Source organism: Parasteatoda tepidariorum, chromosome 5 (genome assembly GCF_982258835.1).
Source record: "Parasteatoda tepidariorum strain Cologne lab strain chromosome 5, Ptep-v5.0, whole genome shotgun sequence".
NCBI lineage: Eukaryota > Metazoa > Arthropoda > Arachnida > Araneae > Theridiidae > Parasteatoda > Parasteatoda tepidariorum.
In genome coordinates, this window is record NC_141759.1 from 56,024,730 (window position 1) to 56,045,217 (window position 20,488).

Genomic DNA, 20,488 nt, shown 5'->3' on the forward strand with positions numbered 1-20,488 from the left:
CCCATGAGACACTTCTGTTACTTAACAAAGTCTCTTAAAAAAGTAGAATTAACTACTCGGTTCTTACATTAATATTGATTTCTAAAATTATAAATTAAAATATATTCAGCACACATAGCTAAAATACTTTTTGACTATAAGTTAGAAATAAAAAATGACAAAGAATTTAAATACCTTTTTAGAAAAATAGGAAAATTTTGTTACAAATACTAAAAACTTAATTCTATTTAGATTAAAAGCAACACAGTGACTTTTTTTTTCGGTTGTACAATAAGTATAAATGCATACCAGCTTAATAAATGGTTAAAACAAGAAACTACTTACTTAAATATGTAAAATCACTTTGACATAAAACGCGTATGCCTTAAATTTATTCAAAGATCTGTAATGATCTTGTAGTAAATTATTTATTTGACTTATTTATTATGACTTATTTATTATTCCACAATTTGTTAAGAAACAAACTAACGTTTTTAATGATCCAATCAAAAAGCTTCTGCTTTTTCTTTTCGTGTCATTGATGATCCACAGTTTTACCATTGCCAAAAGAAATATAAATATTCAATTTTTACTGATTTTTTTAGTTAATACCCTTTGAAAGCCAAATCTTCACACGAAAATATAAAACAATTGAACTATTTTTTGTTTTTAAATAATTTTAATGCTTCGATTGAATCTTCTTCAATGAACAGCTGATTGCAGAGTTTTAGAAGTTATCAAATTTAAAGAGGCGTGGCAACAAACAATGAATGTTTGAAATGTTAGGAATGTTTACACTTCGATGATTTATTTCCATTTCTTCTTATCTTTATAATTTTTCTTGCCTACGTATTTATGTACTGATATTAACATTTTTCCCAAGGATTTTCAGCAGAGGCAAAGCATACTGCTTAATAATAAAACCCACTTCATTGCGTAGGTATTGTTATTGCACAGTTATTTAGTCACTCCAGGTACTGTAATGAATAGTCAACCTATATAAGAATTTCGTAATTATGTCGGCATTGTTTGTGTACATTAGTATGATTCCCTCTATTTAGCCCTATACTAATAATTTTAACAGCCATTAATGGTAAACTTTTATCAATTTCCACTAAAAATTTTCAGTGTTGTTAATAAACATTGTAATCAATATTTTCTGAAAAATGTGTGTTTAATGAATATTTTTGCTATTTATGTTTAGATTTCCTAAGGTTTTATATAAATTTTAGTAGTTGAATACATCAACCAGCTAAGTTGCAGCTGCAATTGTTCTTTCTATTCAATGAGTAAAAGGATGGTTTATTATTAATAAACAGATGAGATACTGTATGCAGACCAAACATATAAATACAAAAACATATTTTAAGTACATACATGAGTATATACTACTAATCATTAAAAAGCTATTTCACTCCCAAGCAGTGATAGTTATGTCTTCTTAAGACTTATGTCTTATACAATTACTTATGACTAAAAGATTAATATAGTTTGTCGAACATAATTTGGGTAATAACTAATGATGATTTAAAACCAAAATAACCAATTATGAAGACATAACAATGTTTATTGTCGTGACAGTGCAGTAGAATTATTGATGTGAGTGTGTTTAACTTTTAATATTGGCCATACAAATATGTAGAAAGTCAGTTTAGTACCATTTACAAATGTAATGTACCATCTACATCTTGAAATTTTGATAGTTTGAGACAAGAGTAGGATGGGAGTAACAAGGAATGTGACATCAGTCTTTTTTTAATGAAATAAAAACATTGATTTTATAATTTTTTCATTTTGCGCTTATTAAGATTAAAATTTTTATTTTTTCCATTGACTTTGTTTCGTATTTATGTCCATTCATATTTATTACAATTTTGTATTAAAAATTATATGCTGTTTAAGAAAATTAGTCATTAGTCATAGAAATTTTCTAAGACACCTGAAAAAATAATTACTAAGCACAGTTCCAAAGTCCAACTGTTTTCATGTGCTCTTTTAAAGTAATACTTTTTATTATTCTACCATGCAATCAAAAATCCACGTAAGCAACGAAAAAGTCTTTATAATCACTCATAGCATTAGCCATAGAATAGAATAAAAATATTAATGAAGCCACTTTTCTCGAAATCAATTGTGAAGCACCTTTGTCATTTTTTCTTTAATTGCACAGCCGTGTTGAATATTTTGCATTGCCTTGGAAACCTTTAATTTCATAATTCAGATCAATGTATTAAAGAATGTGAGGGTATCCTTCTCTTCTGTTGTAAAAAACATCATCCATATTGTTTATCTTATACAACTTTGAAAATTTTATTTATCTTGGCTAATGATTTTTAAATTTATTATAGGTTTCCAGCTTTAAAAGACTGAAAATAATTTTTGTATCACTGACAAATATGAAGAGTTATTTAGTTTATTTGATACAATGAGTTATACATATTGCTTTATGGAAATGGAATTATGAAATACGAAAAAGGCCATTTTTTTGTTAAAATATATGAAGATGTTTGTAAAATGAAATATGATTGTATTGATTGAAACAGTTATTTTAGTGGCATATATTTTACAATATGCATGATGGAAATTACTGCAAAATCTGTTCTTAAAAAATCTAATTCATCAAACACAAGCTTAAAAAAGGTTTCTTTTTCTGATACAGTAAAGCTTTACATTGATGATCCGAGTAAAATAACAAATTTTGAAAATGAAATAGCAAAAATGAAGTGGGTTGAAATTAGTATAGTTGATAAATCCTACGATGTACCTTTTTTAGATTCCTCTTACGAGGATTGCAAAGTGTCTGATTTTTTAGTTCATAAAGTGGTTTATGATGGTATTTTACCTGAAGATGATAATGAACTAGAAATCCAAAATGAAGACATAGAACCAGAATGTTTTGTGTTTGAGTCCCCTGCTGATGAAGGCTTGGAATTCGTTGTACACAAAGTTACTGAACATGAAGATGAGAGTGCCTTAAAGGAATTAGAATTGGACAGTTTTGTTAGCGAGGAAGGGGAACATGAATCAACATTTGATGTTGAAGTGAACGGTGATGTCAAAGGATTATCAGAATTGAGTGTTAAAAACATATTGGAACATGATAAAATCATTGCATTTATTGACCAAAAAAGTTTATGTCTTCCTTCATTGCACAATACACTTCATATTTTAGAAAAAAGCAACAAAACTGAGAGTATTAAAAACAGTCCAATTAATTGTTCAACTGAGAAAAATGCCAGAATAGGTTTATCTCCTCCGTTGCAAGAACTTAGCTTAGATAACCTTGTCAAGGCTCATTCTGACAACATTTTAGCTGAACTTGATATAAGTCCTTTAAATTCTGTGCAAGAAACTGATAGTGATTCAGACCTTTCGTCAGAAGGCACCATGATAATGATGACCACTGAAGAATGTGAAAGAAATGAGCGCCACATTCAAGAAAGTCTGTTAAAGTATCAATCTTTGAAAGAAAGGGAATGTAAAACTACATTGTCCTTAAAAGCAGATAATGTAAGCTCTGGTGTATCTGTTGATACACATACAATCTGTGAAAATATTAATAACCTGAGCTCTGAACTTGAAACCAGGCTAAGTTGTGGTTTAGATTGCATTGATGAGGACAGTCATTCATCTGAAAGCAACGGTGTTGATCATCGGTTCTCTGTTACAGATGAAGTTGATATTGAATCTTCCCAGTTATCATCTTGTTTAGAACAATGCTCACTTGATTCAATGGCTGAACCACCTCCACCCAAAGACTGTCGTAGTTTATCACTGACAGATATGGAAGTGTTACAATCTATGTGCGAAAGTTCTATTCTGCATTGCTCAAATAGTCCCAGAAAAGGTTCTGTTGGCAGCAACATTGATTTTTGGGATAAATCTCTTACATCAGTAGAAATCCCTAAAGATGTTCGTGAGTGGAAAATACTTCTGAATTCTTTTGAGAAGAACTTCCAGAATAGACTAAATTACCAAAATGAGAGCAAATTGCAGTTTGAAGAACACTCTTCTACAGAGAAAGAAGTTTTTTGTGATGAAAGTGACTCTTCAGATTCCCAAAGCAGTTTAAGCCAAATAAGTAACCAACACTGTGATGAGTTAGAACAATTTGTGAATCAAAACACAGAAAGGGTTGAACGTATCCGAAAAAGATACTTACCAAAAAATAAAAATCATACTTTCCAATATACCCCTAATAGGGGAACGCGTCCTCAGTTTGGTTCCACGGCACAAATTCTGCATTTAATGCAGAAGCAAAACAACCCTCCATTTTACACCTACAGTGGGACAAAAAACCACATGTCCTGGCCATGTGATGACCTTACAAGTGATTCTGAGCTTGAGAAAAATGTGAAATTCAGACATTCCCCTCATATGTATGTTAGTCAAAGTCTTTCAAGTGATTGCTCCTCACAATCTTCTTTTGATAGTGATGAACATATTAATTCTTTAAATGGTGATCATTTATCAATATCTTCTTGTTCTTCTCTCTTAATGCAAGAGAGAGGAAGGCCGGAAGGTGCAAGCCCACCCAAACCGGGTGTGAATGATAGTTTTGAACATTCGTATGATGAAGCACCTGATGGTTATGTTTATTATTCTATGAAAGTTTAAATTAAACTTCTTATTCATTAAACTTTTTTTTAATTAAAAAATCAGAAAAATTGGTTAAAATTCTTTATTTTAAACATATAATTTCTTTAATGAAATTTTACATTGTATTAATGTAATTAAATGCAGGTTTTAAACAGTTGTACAGTAAAAACTCAACTTGCTGGAATGAGTCGAAATTGCAAATTTCGGAAAGGCAAAATTCCTGTGCAATTAATTTTAGGAAAAATTGACAAACCATATTAATAACAAAAGCTTCTCATAGTTGGTGCTTGTAAAGCATAATTGTGAAAAAAAGTGGAAAAATTATTAACATTCCTTTACGAAAAAAAATATTACAGACGGGGGGGAAAAGACTGAAATTGCAAAGTAAAAAATAAATTGTAAGGAAACATAAATTTTTAACTGTTACTTAATTATCCTTTTTCATTCGATAATTATATGTATTTGCTATTAAAAAAAAATTTCCTATAATAGGTAATAATGCTAATAAAAAACAAATGTTTACCATAATTGCTGCCTATAAAAATCTTCAACATACAATAACAAAACAAAAAAACTAATAGCTACATCAATACCATTTTGATACTGAAATGTTCCTTAAACATTTCTCTAGGGATGTTCGAAGTGTAAAATGTGAAAAGAGTATTGCTTAATTTAATAGTTTTAGAATTATAGGAATTGGAAATGTGTTCCATGAAAATTTTATGAAACTGTGATGGCTGTGACAACAGCAGTAACCTTTTTAAAAAGGAAGAAAATTTGATTTTCAAAAATTCTGGGTATTTTTATTTTTAAAAAAGAACAATTGAAAAAAAAATTTTTTTAATAAAATGTAACAAAAGTTCTGATTGAATTAATTTTTGAAAATCCAACTTTTTTTTCTAAACGAAAATATATTTTTCAAACGTTCCAATTGATTTTACAAAGAGAAAGAGTTAATATAAAAAAAATATTTTTTTATTAACTACCAAATATTCCAGTTACTTCACCTTTCTTGTTATATTATTACTGAAATTCTAAATATTCAGGCTTTTACTATATTTTGCATACAAATTCAATATTAATGTGAAAATTTACTTTTGCCATCATTCAAATTAGTGAAAAAACGGCTATTGATGTGATAGATTTAAATATCTTGTCACAAAAATGTTTTTATATTTGTGTGGACCATAACCTATTTTTCTGATTTTATTGTATTGATGTTCTATAAGTTTTTTCAGTATTATTCTTGAAGAGCTTTTTTTCAAGTTGAGATTTTAGTTTTTGCTCAATGAACTTATATGAATTGGTATTTTCCAATCTATGTATTGCAAATGTCTTTTAGTTTTATTTATAATTTTTTTTAATGATTTTGTTTATTTCATATATTGTTTATATTTACCAGTGATATTATCTTTATTTATTTGGATAGTTATTAAAAGTGTGCGATGCTGTAATATATAATTTAAATGTACATATTAAAATAGTGCTATAATTTTATTTTCATTTCAGCCAGTAAACTGAATAAAGTAAGAAAATTAAATAGCCCAAGCATTAATAAGTTCATAAGGATTTAGGCAGCCCACAGAGATGCCAACTTGCTCCGGGCAGCAAATATATATTTTAAAGTGGTAGTTTATCAATTGTGATTCTTGGTTTAATAAATTCAATTTAGTAGATTTTTATCCACCACTATTTTTAAATAATTCGTAGGCTTATATAATCAAATATTTACAACATTTACTTTGCAGTTATTTACCTTTTTTTTTTTTTTACTATTATTATTTTGGCGTATCTGGAGCAGTTGGCATCTCTGAGCCCCGTTTAAAAAATTTTATTAATTTTTGAAACAACTATTTTTTATTTTGCCATCCAAAATTAAAATTTTGAATAGTTTTGTTCAAACATTTTAAAATGTTTGTAGAGAAAAAGACAAAAATTTATAATGTTTTAACATTTAAAAATTAAAATTTAATTACTTTGTTTTTGAGATATAATTTTTGAAAAAGTAAATTATCAGCAATGGAATTTATTTTTATGACTATAAATTTTATCCCATAATTTATAAATTATTGTTTGAAAGTTTTATTTATAAATTGAAGTAGGAAAATTTTAATTTGAGAGTTGAATTATGAAAAGTTTTATTAATATAATTAGTTAAAAGCAATTAATGTTCGAAAAAAAATACTGTCAGATTTATTAATACAAATGTATTTACATGTGTGGTTTCAATTTTTTTTTTAGTGCTTAATTATAAGTTGAGTTCTCTTTTGGAAAGTAAATCCCACCTGGCATATGCAGTCCAAAAATATGCCTTTAATGATCGAAATTTGCACAATTTTACGATTTTTAGTTGATATGTAACATTAATTAGATAATTAATATTATAATTTATGGTTAAAAGTTTGATGATTGCGTTAAAGGTTTTTCAAGGTATTTCTGTCTTCCTTTGCTAATTGTACATTTTGAAATATAATTAAATAGGTTATTTTATCTTATAACAGAAAATTATTGCTATTTTCAGTCTGTGCCAAACTATTTTGCACACTATTTTCATATGTTTTCTATAATAATATCACTGAAATGGTTAGTTAGGAAGTTAGGTAAGTTTTATGTCAGGAACTGATTTGCTTGATAAAAAAAAGGATTTTATATAATTAGAAATGAAAAAAAATATTTTAATAGAAATTTTTTAATAGATTTACTTTAAAATTAAGTTCACATTGTATTTTTGAAGATAAAATATATTTTCTGCTATAAATGAATAAAGCTTAAAAACTAGAATAAAGCTCAAATAGTGGTCGAAAAATTAACACTGTATAATTTTGGTTCTATACAGAAAAAACTTACTGTCAAAACATAAAATGACCAATGAAAACATGCAGCAAAGAAGTTGCTATGAGAGAAATAGTGGTTTGGTCAGTTGTACCTTATTTCTATATCTCATTATTTCTTGTCTCATCCGCTTTCAGTTAAACCTATTTTAATTAGTGAAATTTGTTTATCTTGTGCTTTCTTCTGTCATGTTGTGTTTCCGCACTGAAGAATTTTCTCCGTTATAGAACCAAAACTATAGTATGTCTATTTTTGTGTCATTATTTATGCTTTATTCATGTTTAATTTTCAATTTTTTTTATGAGTCTTACGTTAGATTAATTTGTTATTTTAAATTTCCATCATCTTCGCTTTTTTTCTTCTTTTCATTGTATTTCAAATATAATTTTTATATTCTAGCCAGTAGCAAACTTATCTTTTGAGCCTATAAGTAAATAAATATGAAAAAAATTATTGATTTTTGATGAAATTTTGAAAATGCATTCATAGTAAAGAGCCATTAATTTTAAATTTTTTGAAGTTAATCATGAGTTCATGAATAAATATATTTTATAAAAAAAATATATATATAATATATGATTCAAAATTCAATAAAATATTTATATTAACTCTAAATAGATGGATTGCTTAAAATTACATTTTTATTTCCAATTTTAAAATTTTTAGAAAATCTGTTCAAAGCATATGGTGTTATATTTCTATTATTTTTAATGAATTAAAGTAGTTTCAGATTATGCAAACATCATAAAAAAATGTCTTTAAAAATTTGTGAGTTTTGCTAAAGTGTTGTATTAGAATAAATAAATTTTTTTTTATCAAATTAAGTTATAAGCACAAAAATACTCATTTCTGTAATTTTCAATGCTTAGATTCAAACATTTTTAAACATTATGGTGAGAGTTGATTATTTTATTGTAATTTTCTATTATTTAAATTAATTATTAGTATTAATTTCATAATAAAAAAAATAAAATTTCATTTAAAATATTTTTTTATTATATAAGATCTTGATTTTATCTTTTTAGATCTTGATTTTGTCTAATCGTAATAATTTTTATTTTTAAAAAAATTACAATTCTTTTTTTTTTTTTTTAAGAAAATGTGCGATGTAAAACATTCCATTAATAAAATAGACTTGTTTGAATTGATTAATGGCCAATACGTATAAGCTTGTTTTATTTAATAAATTATTTGAAATGCTATGAGGCATTTAGTTGTAACATTTATTATGCAGAATCATTCCAATTTCTTTCATAGTCATTATTTTATTTTTAACCATGTTGCCAACTTACTACCCTTTTTAGAAAAATTTCTTCTAGTGGTAGTTAAGTTTACATTTTAATGTATTATTCTTAACTTTGTAAATTTGATTTCAAATTATTTGTTTCACCACTAACAATTCATGTAAACATTTCAAAAGTTTATATAAAATACCACTTTGTTCTAACTTCATTGCAGAGAAGTTTTTAAAATGTTGGCAAAATTATTAAAAAAATTCTAAAAGCTTTAGTTTTTATTAGTCTAACTAACTAACTAACTCAGTGGCGCGACAGCCCATTAAGAGGGCCAAGGCCGACTGTGCCCATCTCAGTTTTCTTGACCTTGGGCTCTGGGGTGCGGGAGCATATGTTCCGGTCAGGTGGTCAGCCGAACGCGGAACCCCCAGTGTTAGTTCCCAAGCATGCTTGGTACTCATTTTATCGACCCACTGAAGGGATGAAAGGCTGAGTCGGCCTTGCCCGGCCCAAGGATCGAACCAAGGACCTGTGGCACGACAGCACGAAGCGCTACCGCTCAGCCACCGGGTGTCTTTTATTAGTCTATCACTCTTAAAAATATTTTGCAAAAAGCATGGTAGTTGGCAACCTGGTTTTTACCTATCACGTTTTTCACAGTAGTAACTTTTTTCAGAATAAAATACTCATTTTCAACAACTTCAGTCAGTCAATGTATTTGTAAGCTTTGATAAATTATTTTAATTACTATGTGGCATTCAAATTTATCAGTTATTTATTATACATATTCATTCATTATTTTCATAATCATTGTTTCACTTCCAACTACCATTTGTTTTCGTTTACACATTTTGTATTGTTTGCACATTTGTGAAATAGATATTAATGTGTTTTATGTGTAATGATCTTATTTGATAGTAATATATGTACAAATGAAAAAAATAGATTATTTTTCTATTTGTATACAAATAGTGAAAAATTTTTATATAACTGACGTTTATATTTGGAAGGAGTTTAAATTTTGGTTGTATGTTTTACAAAATAAATTATTATGATATGTATTTCTACTTTTTAATTATCACAAAAAATATTATTTGCTTTTTAAATCTAAAATAGCAGTCAATAATATTGCCTGTTTATTTTATAATTCATGTACACTATCTACCAATAAGTATTTGGACACCTATGCAAATGACTATATCTGCGGTCCTTAGATACGTCACACTCTCCGCCGGTATATATCTGTACTCTGTACAACATCAGCATTAGTCCCATGCAAGATGCCTACTGCTCTATTTTGGATGACAATGTGCTTCCTACGTTGTGGCAGTTTTAAGGGGTGGACACCTTAAAACTGCCACAACTTGCCCAGACCTGAACGCTATCGAGAACCTCTGGGACAAGTTGGATCGCCGAATTAAGGGATGTACTACCCATCCAAAATCGGCGAAGGGACTTACATGTCTTCTAAAAGCCGAGTGGTAGAAAATACCACTAGCCGTCACACAAGGACTTGTGGAAAGTATGACCCGCAGGGTTCACACTGTAATTGCCTCTTGTGAAGGCTCTTCCAACTATTGATTATGAATGAAGTTAGTTTTTCTTTTCAATCACACCTGTCCAAATACTTATATTGGTAAGTAGTGTATTTATAAGATACAATTTTGATTGGTTTGGTTGTGTCACACTATGGCTATACTAATGGGCATTTAACAAAGGCATAATATTCAATCTATTAATAATGATCCAAAGACAGTGCTGACACACTACACTAGCACAATTTAGATTGAAGAGAAGATGGTTGCAATATTCATCCAGTCTTCGTACTATGCTCAGCAACTGCATGTTGACATTTCAGTCACTGAATCTGACTATTAACATAACATTGAGTGGATTCCGAATCATAAGGCACGATTGAAGAATAATCAGACATCTAGCCTTTATCATGAGGAATCGAACTCTGGCCCAAGTCGTAGTAGGCAAAGACTATACTCCCCACACTACCCAGGTAGTAGATAAAAGAGTTTTGAAAATACAGAGGGAAAAAAATTATAAATTGCACCAGAAATGGTGCTCTCTCTCTCAGTAAATTTGAGTAATTGAAGATCAAGGTGGAAGAAGGGTTTATGCCCATGAAAGCTGATTCTGAGAAGGAATCTTTTTTCACTATCATGGCCCATCATCATTGACTGTGCAATAACCTTTAGGGAAGATCGATTTTCCACGTTCTTGATTTATCAAAACTTAGTAATCCTCAAAATACAACATTTTTGTGAAAAATAGATAAAAACCATTCTTCCTCCTTGATCTTTAGTTACTAATTATACTTTATTACCATTTAAGTTACCCTAATATAGGGGTGCACAACCAGCAATAGCATCTGAACATAAAAAAGTTATTTGAACTTTTTTAAAATGGAAAATTTTCAATTGCATATTAGAAAGCCACAGTGACTCAGGGGATAGAGTTCTTTCTCCCTATGAAGTGATCCACGTTTGAATCCCTGCATTGGCTGGTCGATACGTAGTCTGCTCCTGGCATGCATCTACCATTGAGATGAAATATTCTCAATGGTAGATGCAACATGTGTTAGAATCCTCTTGCTGTTTGGCTAACTGTGGGAGGTTTTGGTACGATGTAACGCAATCTGGATTAGTTCCATAAAAAAGTCCTCCGCAAAGACAAGCTTGGTCCAGGAGTTTCCCTGTCTTCTAGATTGGGTTCGAAATTGCAAGGCTAGTATTGATAGTCGTAAACTCAGAATTGGGGCGACTGTACATCGCGTTTATAAAATAAAATTACACATTCGATTCGTCACTTTTTAACAATTGCACAGATTCCATTATAAATCTATATGGTTGTTCGATTGCGTTTTACGTGTTTATGCGGAATTCCACACTGTTTCAAAAATCCCTATGCTTTTTTAATAAGATATTTCGATACACAAATTTCAAATTTGTGTAATTACTTTTTAACGGGCTTTGCTCATACCAAATTCATCGTAAATCTAATAGATTTTTAGGCAATTATTAGTATTAATTTCCATATTTTTAAAATTCCGCTACATTTCACACGGTATTTCGAGTTTTTCAGCAGTTATTACAATGCATTTTTACATGGTTTTGAAAGTTCTGTTATTTTTTAATACGATATTTCAACGGCACTCGAGTACGAATCACGTATTTAAATAATCACTTTTTGACGCCTTTCTTTATTTTCCGATTTCTACATTATTTAAGCGACTTTTTGATCATATTTTTGCAGTTATTGCTGCGTTTTCCCATGTGATTTTTAAATGTTAATATAGAATAGGAATTTCGTATCACATATTTAAATAATTACTATTCAAACTGCTTTATTTGAGCCGATTTCATTATAAATCCGAATTACTCGTATTTTTCGATAATTTTTTTCGGCAATTACTGCTCTACTCTTCGGCATGATTTTTTCTTCTTTTTATATATATATATCCGTTCAGCCGACCCAATTTTGAGTTTACTACTACTAATGTTCAACTCCGTAGCCTTGTAATTTTGAACCAATCCAGTAGACAAGGAAACTCCTGTACCCCCAGAGGTATTGATTTGTTATGGGAACATGGAGGACTTAGCGACTCGACAGATTTAACGTGCATCAGTCACCATTTATTACAAGGGGAGTCTTCGGTCGGCTGGGATCGAACCCACGAACATGGGCCCAGTGCCCTACCAACCAGGCTATCCCGGCCTATTTGGCATGATTTTGAAAGTTCTGATATTTTAGTTGCAATAATATTATGACATGTGAATCATGGATTTAAATAATCACTTTCTGGTGTGATTTATTTATGCCGATTTCATAGTGAATCCAAATTATGTTTTAATCTTCTTTCAGCAGTCGGTGCCTTGCATTTCCACATTGTATTGAAAATTTGGGTATTTTTAATACAATATTATTGCAACACGCGAAAAGAGGAGGAATCCCCATGTTGATATTTGTTTTGATAAAGGAATTTGTCAAAAGAAAAGTATCAGCTTCTTCAATTTTCAGTTTTGAATGAATTCTGGTATTTTATTAATTTTCTGCAAGTATAAGTTGACTTATTATTAATCAAGTTGACAATACACAGGGTTTCCATGGGTCAGGAAGAACAGGGAAAACCTGGAATTGTCAGGAAATTTTATTTTAACTCCAAAAATCAGGGGAAGTTAAAAAATTTTTGGCAAAAACCTGGTAAATTCCTACATTATACCTGAAAAATAACCAGTCTTAAAATTGTCAGTCACAGTAATCAGTTTGAGATTCGACTTAAATGATTCTAACATTTATTACAATTATTCATTGTTAAAATTTCACATTTAAGTAAAACTGAAATGTTTCCATCCTTTAATGATTTTTTTTTACACAGGAAATCCAATACTTAGCATTACAAATAAAAGAATCGAAGTTTTCTGATAAAAAATTTCGTGGTATAGATAAATATAGTATGGATTTTCATTGAAATTTACTTGATATATCTGGAAAAGTCAGGGAATTTTTTTTCTGAAATTGAGTGGGAACCCTGAATACAATATTATTGCAACACGCAAAAAGCGGAGGAATCTCCATGTTGATCAGTGATTTTCGAATTTACATAACTTCTTAAATTAATTTTATCTATTTCCAACAAAAAGTTTGTTATATAATCTTATGTAAGGTGATGAGTTAATTACAGGGTGAATAATTAGCAAAGCAGCATTTTCCTTTTAAGAAATTTAATATGCAGCTATTACTTTTTATTTTTAAACTAAAAATAAATAAAGAGATCAAAAGTATTGTACAGTAAGGAACCGATTATCCGGAACGATCGGGACCATCGCTATTCCGGATAACTGATTTTTCCGGTTTTCTGAATCGCTACAAAAAGCCGTTTTTTTATTGTTAAACCCAACTAAAAAAAAAAAAAAATCTTTTGGAAATAATCTTAAAAAGAAGAAAAAACGATGAAGTAATACACTAATGATTATTTCCAAAATGATGGTAAGGTGAACATCTTTCAAAAAAGAAAGAAAAATCCTAAAATCTTATGAGGAAAAAAAATTTTTTTTTTAAATGGCGGGAAAATTTATCGAATTGCATTCCGGTTTTCCGGATAACGGGTTCTGTACTGTATATGATTTAACATTTAGTCAATTAGACAAGGTAAAATCACATTACATACACAGCTGCATATTATTCAAATATGTCTTAGTTTTTTAAAACTAGTACCAAAGCTGAACATATATTTTTTGTTTAAAAAAGTCTTAATACTTCCTTCCCAACCGCTCCTTTCAGAAATACTTTTTAAAAGTTGTAAACTTCTTAAAAAAGGTAAGAAAAAGATTTAAGAAGGCTTAAAGAATGTTCTAATCAAATAAGTTCAGAATTTTTTTCTTTGATTTTTAAAAATATTCAGATAATTAATTAAAAAAAAAAAAAAAAGAAGAAGAAACAGGTTAAATTTCACTATAATTGTAACCACTAGCCATAATAATGTCTAAACTTTATAGAATTCTGGTGAGAATAAATTTAATTCAATATTTAACCTATGGGCAATTCTATGATACGATGGACAACATAAAAAAATAAACAATTAACAGTATCCCTCCATTAATAAATTTTTAATCAACTATTTTTGATATAAAATCCAAAATTGCAGTTTTTAAGTATTTTGTAGCAATAAAAAGATTTATTAAAATTTTAATATAGTTTGTAGCTGTAACATTGGTCACAAAAGCTTTTTCTCGATTAGCCAATTTCTATGTATCCAGTTAATATCATTTTTAAAAAAATCCATTCATTGCTTATAGAAAGAAATTTCAAAATAAAAATATGTTTTACTCCATGTCCTTTTAATGTAACATCAGTAAAATTTTTTTTATTCTAAATGATTTATAACTTTCATCCCTTTTTTAATATGCACAATACTGAAGAACATCTTATATATATAGTTTTAAAAACAATTATTAAATATTTATCAATAAAAAAAAGTTTAAAAATAAGAAAGCCTATCACAATTTAATATCAGTTACCATGAAATTGTATCCATATACATTTAAAAATAATAAATCTGTTCTGATTGATGAAAGAGAAACACCAGAAAAACAATATAAGTTTTTATTAGTGAATACAGAAGAAAAAAATACACTTCAAGTAAAGAGACTAATGACTAGTATCACATAATGAATAGTGCAATCCAATATTCGATGCATGTGTTTCATTTTTAGCAATTAATAACTGACATACATTGAAACAAATAAAAAATTTAAATAAAGGATTCCAACGATTTTTAGTCAAAACTAAGTTAAATTAATAATTATCATAAGCATTACAATGTTTATCTGTGAAATGCCTTAACTTAAGAAAACCCAATTATATATATATTTTAGAATTTCAATTTTGCCTTACAACTTACAATATAAGTACTTAGATAAAGCATGATGTATGCTTACACACTATAAGAATAATCTTTTATCTGTTTTAACTGCATTTAAAGTGGAACAAATATAATAATGTAAATGTTCTCATTTATTTAGCATTATAAGCGATGAACTAAGGGACACAATTATGCAATCAATATCTAAGGCTAAGGATGTTTTACATTGATAAAAATAAAAAGAGTAATAAGATTAATAATTTTATAAACAAAAATATTTTCTTAATCTGCAAAGAAAGAAAAAATTGATGCTCATACATTATTTTTGCATAATGAAACCTTTCAAGTTGACCCCTTCTGCATTTTGATTACCTATTAAGTTGAACTAAATATTCAAGTTCTAAACAGGTAAATACAATGAAATTCCTTTACTATAAGTTTACTTGTCTTAATAAAGCATCAAATCGTTGTCTTAAAAGCAGTCAACTTACACAGTTTTTATTGTAAAAAGAAAAATTTACTAAGATTATTAAGAGTTTGCATTCCAAAATAGAAGTCCAACATTTGAAAATACAGCCAGATCACATCCTTTAAATACACCAATATTAAAGTCCCCCTTATAAATACTAGAACACATCAAAAACTTATTAATAAAATTCTTATGAATATTACATAAGGTATTACTGTTACATAAGTGAAGGAATTTAGAGGTATAAATATACAAAACTGGTGGTTATTTGTTAAACATATATACTTCTTAAGTTTTTGTTCAAAATATAAATAAAAGTATAAATATCAGCTTACGAGCTGGCCAAAATCATCCAACTTACTACAAAATAAAACAAAAATATTGGATAAACAGCAAGAGCTTTTCTTTTAGGCAGTTGTGTATCTCCTAAGAAGACAGTGACCCCTACAATAGCCCAAGAAAAGCCACAAGTAACCAAAAGTAATTTAGATATAAACAAAAACAGTGAATAATTAAAAATCAACCCCATAATTTTACACATGATCAAAGCTATAGATGGTGCAAGTAAACAATACCCCAAAACACAAACACTCTGAAAAAAAGATATGTTCCCACCCAAAAGCTTTGAATTTACAGTAACAACAATCGCCCCAAACCAAACTATGAAAAAGATCTGCGCAAATTGCAGTCCATTATCATCCATATCATCTGCATTTTCTGTTGACAAGAGAGAAGCAAGCAGCATACATAAAATCAATGGTCCCCATAAGTCCCAATCTTTCAATAAGGTTTTCTTTTCTTTGGGGTATAGGACATGGTAAAATTTAGTGCCAACTGCTTTTAAGTCACGGGCTATAGTATCTTTGACAGGCTCATCTAAAGTATGATATTCAGCTCCATCGCTACTAGTAGGAGTACCTCCAATCTCTCCTTCCAAGGTAGTTTCTTCATTTTTTTGGTATAATATTGAATCAGGTGACTCCATAATTTTTAAAAAGTTAATAATCAAATGCTACATTAGATAAATTTAGAATTCTCTTTCGTGTTTACCGATCTGCTGTTTACAAGTCATCACTAGCGAGGGAAAAGTGGAAGTTGTATTGTTATCTTTTCGATTTTATTCTAGATCGGAGTCGAGATTAATTCCCTCTGACTAAACTTTTCAAGTTGAAACAGTATTTGAAGAACTGTAACATATGCTGAAAAACCGATAAGTAGTTTGAGTTTTCGTTCTAGTTATGAAAACCAAAAAATTTTTATATTTCATAAAACTGCTGAGCTACAAGACGGGCTTCAATCGATTTAATAATTACTTCGACTTGGATTTCGATTTGTTTGTAAATAAAACATCGAGAGAACCTGATCGGAAAACCATAACTTTTGTTTTACCTTTTAAACAGTATTTCAATTTTTGAAATAACTGTGTTACCGGTATGGATTTCAAAGAAGAACTTTTATCTATTATTCCACCGTTGTCAGTGGATTCTCATAAAGGCGCTGCTGGAAGAATCGGTATTGTTGGTGGCTCCAAAAATTACACTGGTGCTCCTTACTATGCTGCAATTTCCGCTTTGAGAGTTGGTTGTGATCTTGCTCACGTATTCTGTTGGCGAGATGCTGCTCAGGTTATTAAAACATATAGCCCTGAATTAATTGTTCACCCGATACTGGATAGCCCCAATTTTATCGAAGAAGTTACAGATTATTTGCCATCGTTACATTCATTAGTTATAGGACCTGGTTTGGGACGTGATAAGATTACTTTCGATGCTACACGTAGCTTAATTAACTTAGCGAAGAAAAGAGATATGCCTCTAGTCTTTGATGCGGATGCTTTATTTTACTTAAACGAAAATTTTCAGGATGTCATGTCTTATAAGAAAGCTATATTAACACCAAATAAAGTTGAGTTTAAACGCCTTTATGAAGCAGTCTTAAAGAAAAATTTGCAATCAGATGGTTGTAAAGGGGAAGTCGAAGAGTTATCGAAAGCCATGGGAGTTACTATTGCTAAAAAAGGTCCTTTAGACATTATATCTGATGGTTCAAATACGGTACTTTGTGATGAGTTAGGTAGTCCCAGAAGATGTGGTGGTCAAGGTGATTTACTTTCTGGTTCTATGGGAGTGTTTAGTTACTGGGCTCATAAAAGGTATCCTGAAGCAAAGACTCATTGTCCAGCAATATTAGCCGCTTTAGCGGCTTGTATATTGACTAGAAGATGCAATCACCTTGCTTTTAAGAAATTCCAACGTAGCATGCTTACATCGGATATGATATCTGAAATTCATGCATCATTTAGTTTTTTTGTTTCAAAAGCAGAACTTGTATGAAACAGAATGTATAATTTATTAAATTTATTGCATGTTTTACTGTAAATTCAAAAATTGTATAAAAAGAAATTCTTTATATCTTTTACAATGTTGAATTTTGTATAAATATGAAGAAAAAAATTTAGTTATAATTATTTGTTATGTAAAGATTTCAACCAAAATAAGTGGGATATTTTTATATTAATGCCTGTTTAGACCATTTGAAATCATCCAGGTGTGAAGTTAAACCGTTTAATTTTTGTGTTTGTTATAAATTTAAGATACACATAGTGGTTCTAAGTTGTTTTTTTTTTAAGGAGTAAAGTTCTGAGATTTAATTTTAAGTTTCTCATGTGACAGTGCTTAATTGTTGCCAAAACTTGATTACCACTTTGGGACAATTATCAATATCAATTTCTTTCTAAAAATTTTTTAAATAATGGATTTATGTACATAATATTTTTAAGCATAATATTTTACATAATATTCCTAAAACCACCTTATTCCTGCTTTCAATTCATTTGCATTTTACATACTTCTACATTTAAAGCAAAATATTTCTACATTAAAATATTTAAGAAAGTAAACTTCTAACTCTGTCAGAGAGTGACCCTTTAATAAAAATAGATTACTAAAATTTCTGACATTTTTTTAGTTCTAATGGTTGTTAAGATCAGAGCTGTGCAGAGTTGATAGTTGAAATGTTCAACTTGTGACTCCAAACTTTTGTAAACTCTCAATTCTGACTTATAATTAGGGTGACCTGGGATAATTCTTGATAAAAAAATGCAAACATCTATTTTGTAAAAAAAACTATTCAAGATAGAATTTTAATATTTACTGGAAGTTTGAGGCTATATGAGATGAGTCCTATGCTACCTTTTATTTGAAAATCTAATTAGAATTTAAAAGATTTTAAATTTTTAGTGATCAGGAATTATTTCTCGATCTTTTCTGGGGTAATTACTGATCACCAGTTTTTATAGTAAAGGGGCTGTTTAAAAATAATTATACAATGGTAATTAACAAATAAGACATCAAGATCAAACAAATGAACCAAAAATCTATTATCAACTAATAAAATGATTTATTTAAAAAGCAAGAATAGAGATTAATACTTTAAATTTTCCAAAAATCTTTGCTTCCTGCCATACATTTTAGGCAAACAGCCAACTCATTCTCATGTTCTGCTGGAATATAAGAAAGAGTTCCCACATGGGTTACTTTTGCTGGATTTTGTAACTTCATTAAGTGAGAGTGTAAAGTTAAGTAAGGTATGTCGACAGCTCTCACAATGAAATTTTCATTTTCAATCATTAAAAGAAATTCATTACTTTTGCTTTCTAGAAGCTTAGTATCTTTTTCAGGCTCATAATTTCTCACCATATTTATATAAGGCTGATTTATAAACTTAAAAAATTATTATTCTAACAATGTACACATGTAAAATTAAGATGGAAGCAAGGTAAGATAAATTAGAAATGGTGCAAATCAGAACACATTTGTCTTGTATACCGTTAAAAGCAAATTTTGTGATTACAGTTAAAATATATTTTGCAGTTGTTCCTCTTAATAAATATGAACTGTTATTTAAGAAAAGACAATTAGCAATTTATCATCTGTTTTTCATACTATTTATAAAAGGAAAAGACAATGATCAGGAATTACCCCAGTGATCAATTATTACCCCATCTGAAGGGGGCAACATTTGATATCCTATAATCAATTATAATGTTTACAGTAGATGTGAAACAATTAAGCAGATGCTTACACTATTTTCATATCAAAGAAGAAGAAAGTAACTCAAAATATTTATTATCAAGAGAAGAAGGGGGATCTTTGCAGAAATGTACACATTTTGAAACCCATCTTTGAAATGGAAAATACAGAAAGCAGTTTAAACGATAGGATTTTGATAGATTAAACAAAAAACTATTATTAAGTAAATGTAGTTATACTTTAGTAAAGTGTACAAGCATTCTTGTCCATGTCTTCAATTTAAAAAAAAAAAATTTGAAATTAAACTTAGGTGATCATTATTTACCCCAGAAACAGTGAACATGAATTACCATGGGTCACCCTAATAAAAATTTTCAATAATTTGGTAAACATAGGCTGAAAAGCGTTCAAAGGTATTTAATGAATTAAGCTCATGCTATTTAATAATTTAAAAAAGTGTTATAATCAGGGTTGGCAAGGTTTAGGACAGAATGGATTAATCCACGGTTTAAACCCTGGTTTAAACCGTCCTGTCCAAAACCCCTTTGTCCAAAACTGTCTTAAACTGTCCAAAACCCTTTTACTCAAATTATGTCACAATTTTTTCTGAACAATATTTAAGAGGTAAAATAAACATAGAACTAATAACATATTGATAATTAAATATACTAGAGAATATTTGTTTTTAAAAGTATAATGTTTTATTAATATTGTTTGACTCTTCAATTTAAACAAAGGAAGATTAATCAGTAATCAAGTTTATTTGGTCCTCTCATTCAATAGTACATAACTGAAGTTTGACCTTGCCATACAGGTTAAAATATTAGGGACTAAGTGCTTGGTTCGTCATAAACAGGTTTATTTATTTATAGTACTATTCAAGAATGCTTTTATTTCATTCATGTTCAATTCTTTTAGCATAGGGGTGATACATCACCAGTGTCAGTAACTGAAACTGATGTTATGCCCT

At 29.0% G+C, this 20,488-nt stretch overlaps 4 protein-coding genes across 6 annotated transcripts in view; 2 read left to right on the forward strand and 2 right to left on the reverse strand.

The window, feature by feature from the left end:
• Taf5 (TATA-box binding protein associated factor 5) overlaps positions 1–639 on the reverse strand; it is a 31,077-nt gene extending 30,438 nt beyond the window's left edge. Inside the window, exon 1 of the mRNA XM_043047611.3 lies at positions 325–639. The gene's annotated coding sequence lies outside the window, so the exon portion shown is untranslated. The remainder of the gene's footprint in view (positions 1–324) is intronic.
• An 85-nt stretch (positions 640–724) lies between these two features.
• Positions 725–5,122, forward strand: LOC107449953 (uncharacterized). 3 transcript variants are annotated; one of them, XM_016065644.4, is made up of 2 exons: positions 725–953; positions 2,328–5,122. In XM_016065644.4, the coding sequence occupies exon 2, from the start codon at positions 2,554–2,556 to the stop codon at positions 4,594–4,596; it is 2,043 nt and encodes a 680-aa protein (XP_015921130.3). In that variant the 5' UTR covers positions 725–953; positions 2,328–2,553; the 3' UTR covers positions 4,597–5,122. The 3 variants fall into 3 exon arrangements, with proteins under 3 accessions (XP_015921130.3, XP_087020089.1, XP_042903546.2); XM_087163963.1 differs by having other exon boundaries at positions 741–919; XM_043047612.3 differs by having other exon boundaries at positions 781–915.
• A 10,556-nt stretch (positions 5,123–15,678) lies between these two features.
• On the reverse strand, positions 15,679–16,589 carry LOC107449952 (protein YIPF6). Its single transcript, XM_016065640.4, has one exon. The coding sequence runs from the start codon at positions 16,470–16,472 to the stop codon at positions 15,819–15,821; it is 654 nt and encodes a 217-aa protein (XP_015921126.1). The 5' UTR covers positions 16,473–16,589; the 3' UTR covers positions 15,679–15,818.
• A 211-nt stretch (positions 16,590–16,800) lies between these two features.
• Naxd (NAD(P)HX dehydratase) lies at positions 16,801–19,805 on the forward strand. The gene has a single exon (XM_043047613.3). It carries the CDS (start codon positions 16,921–16,923, stop codon positions 17,818–17,820), a length of 900 nt encoding a protein of 299 aa, XP_042903547.2. The 5' UTR covers positions 16,801–16,920; the 3' UTR covers positions 17,821–19,805.
• The last annotated feature ends 683 nt before the right edge of the window (positions 19,806–20,488 follow it).

Coding starts and splice junctions, on each gene's coding strand:
- LOC107449953 (XM_016065644.4), top strand. CDS start 2,554: ATGATGGAAATTACTGCAAAATCTGTTCTTAAAAAATCTAATTCATCA.
- LOC107449952 (XM_016065640.4), bottom strand. CDS start 16,472: ATGGAGTCACCTGATTCAATATTATACCAAAAAAATGAAGAAACTACC.
- Naxd (XM_043047613.3), top strand. CDS start 16,921: ATGGATTTCAAAGAAGAACTTTTATCTATTATTCCACCGTTGTCAGTG.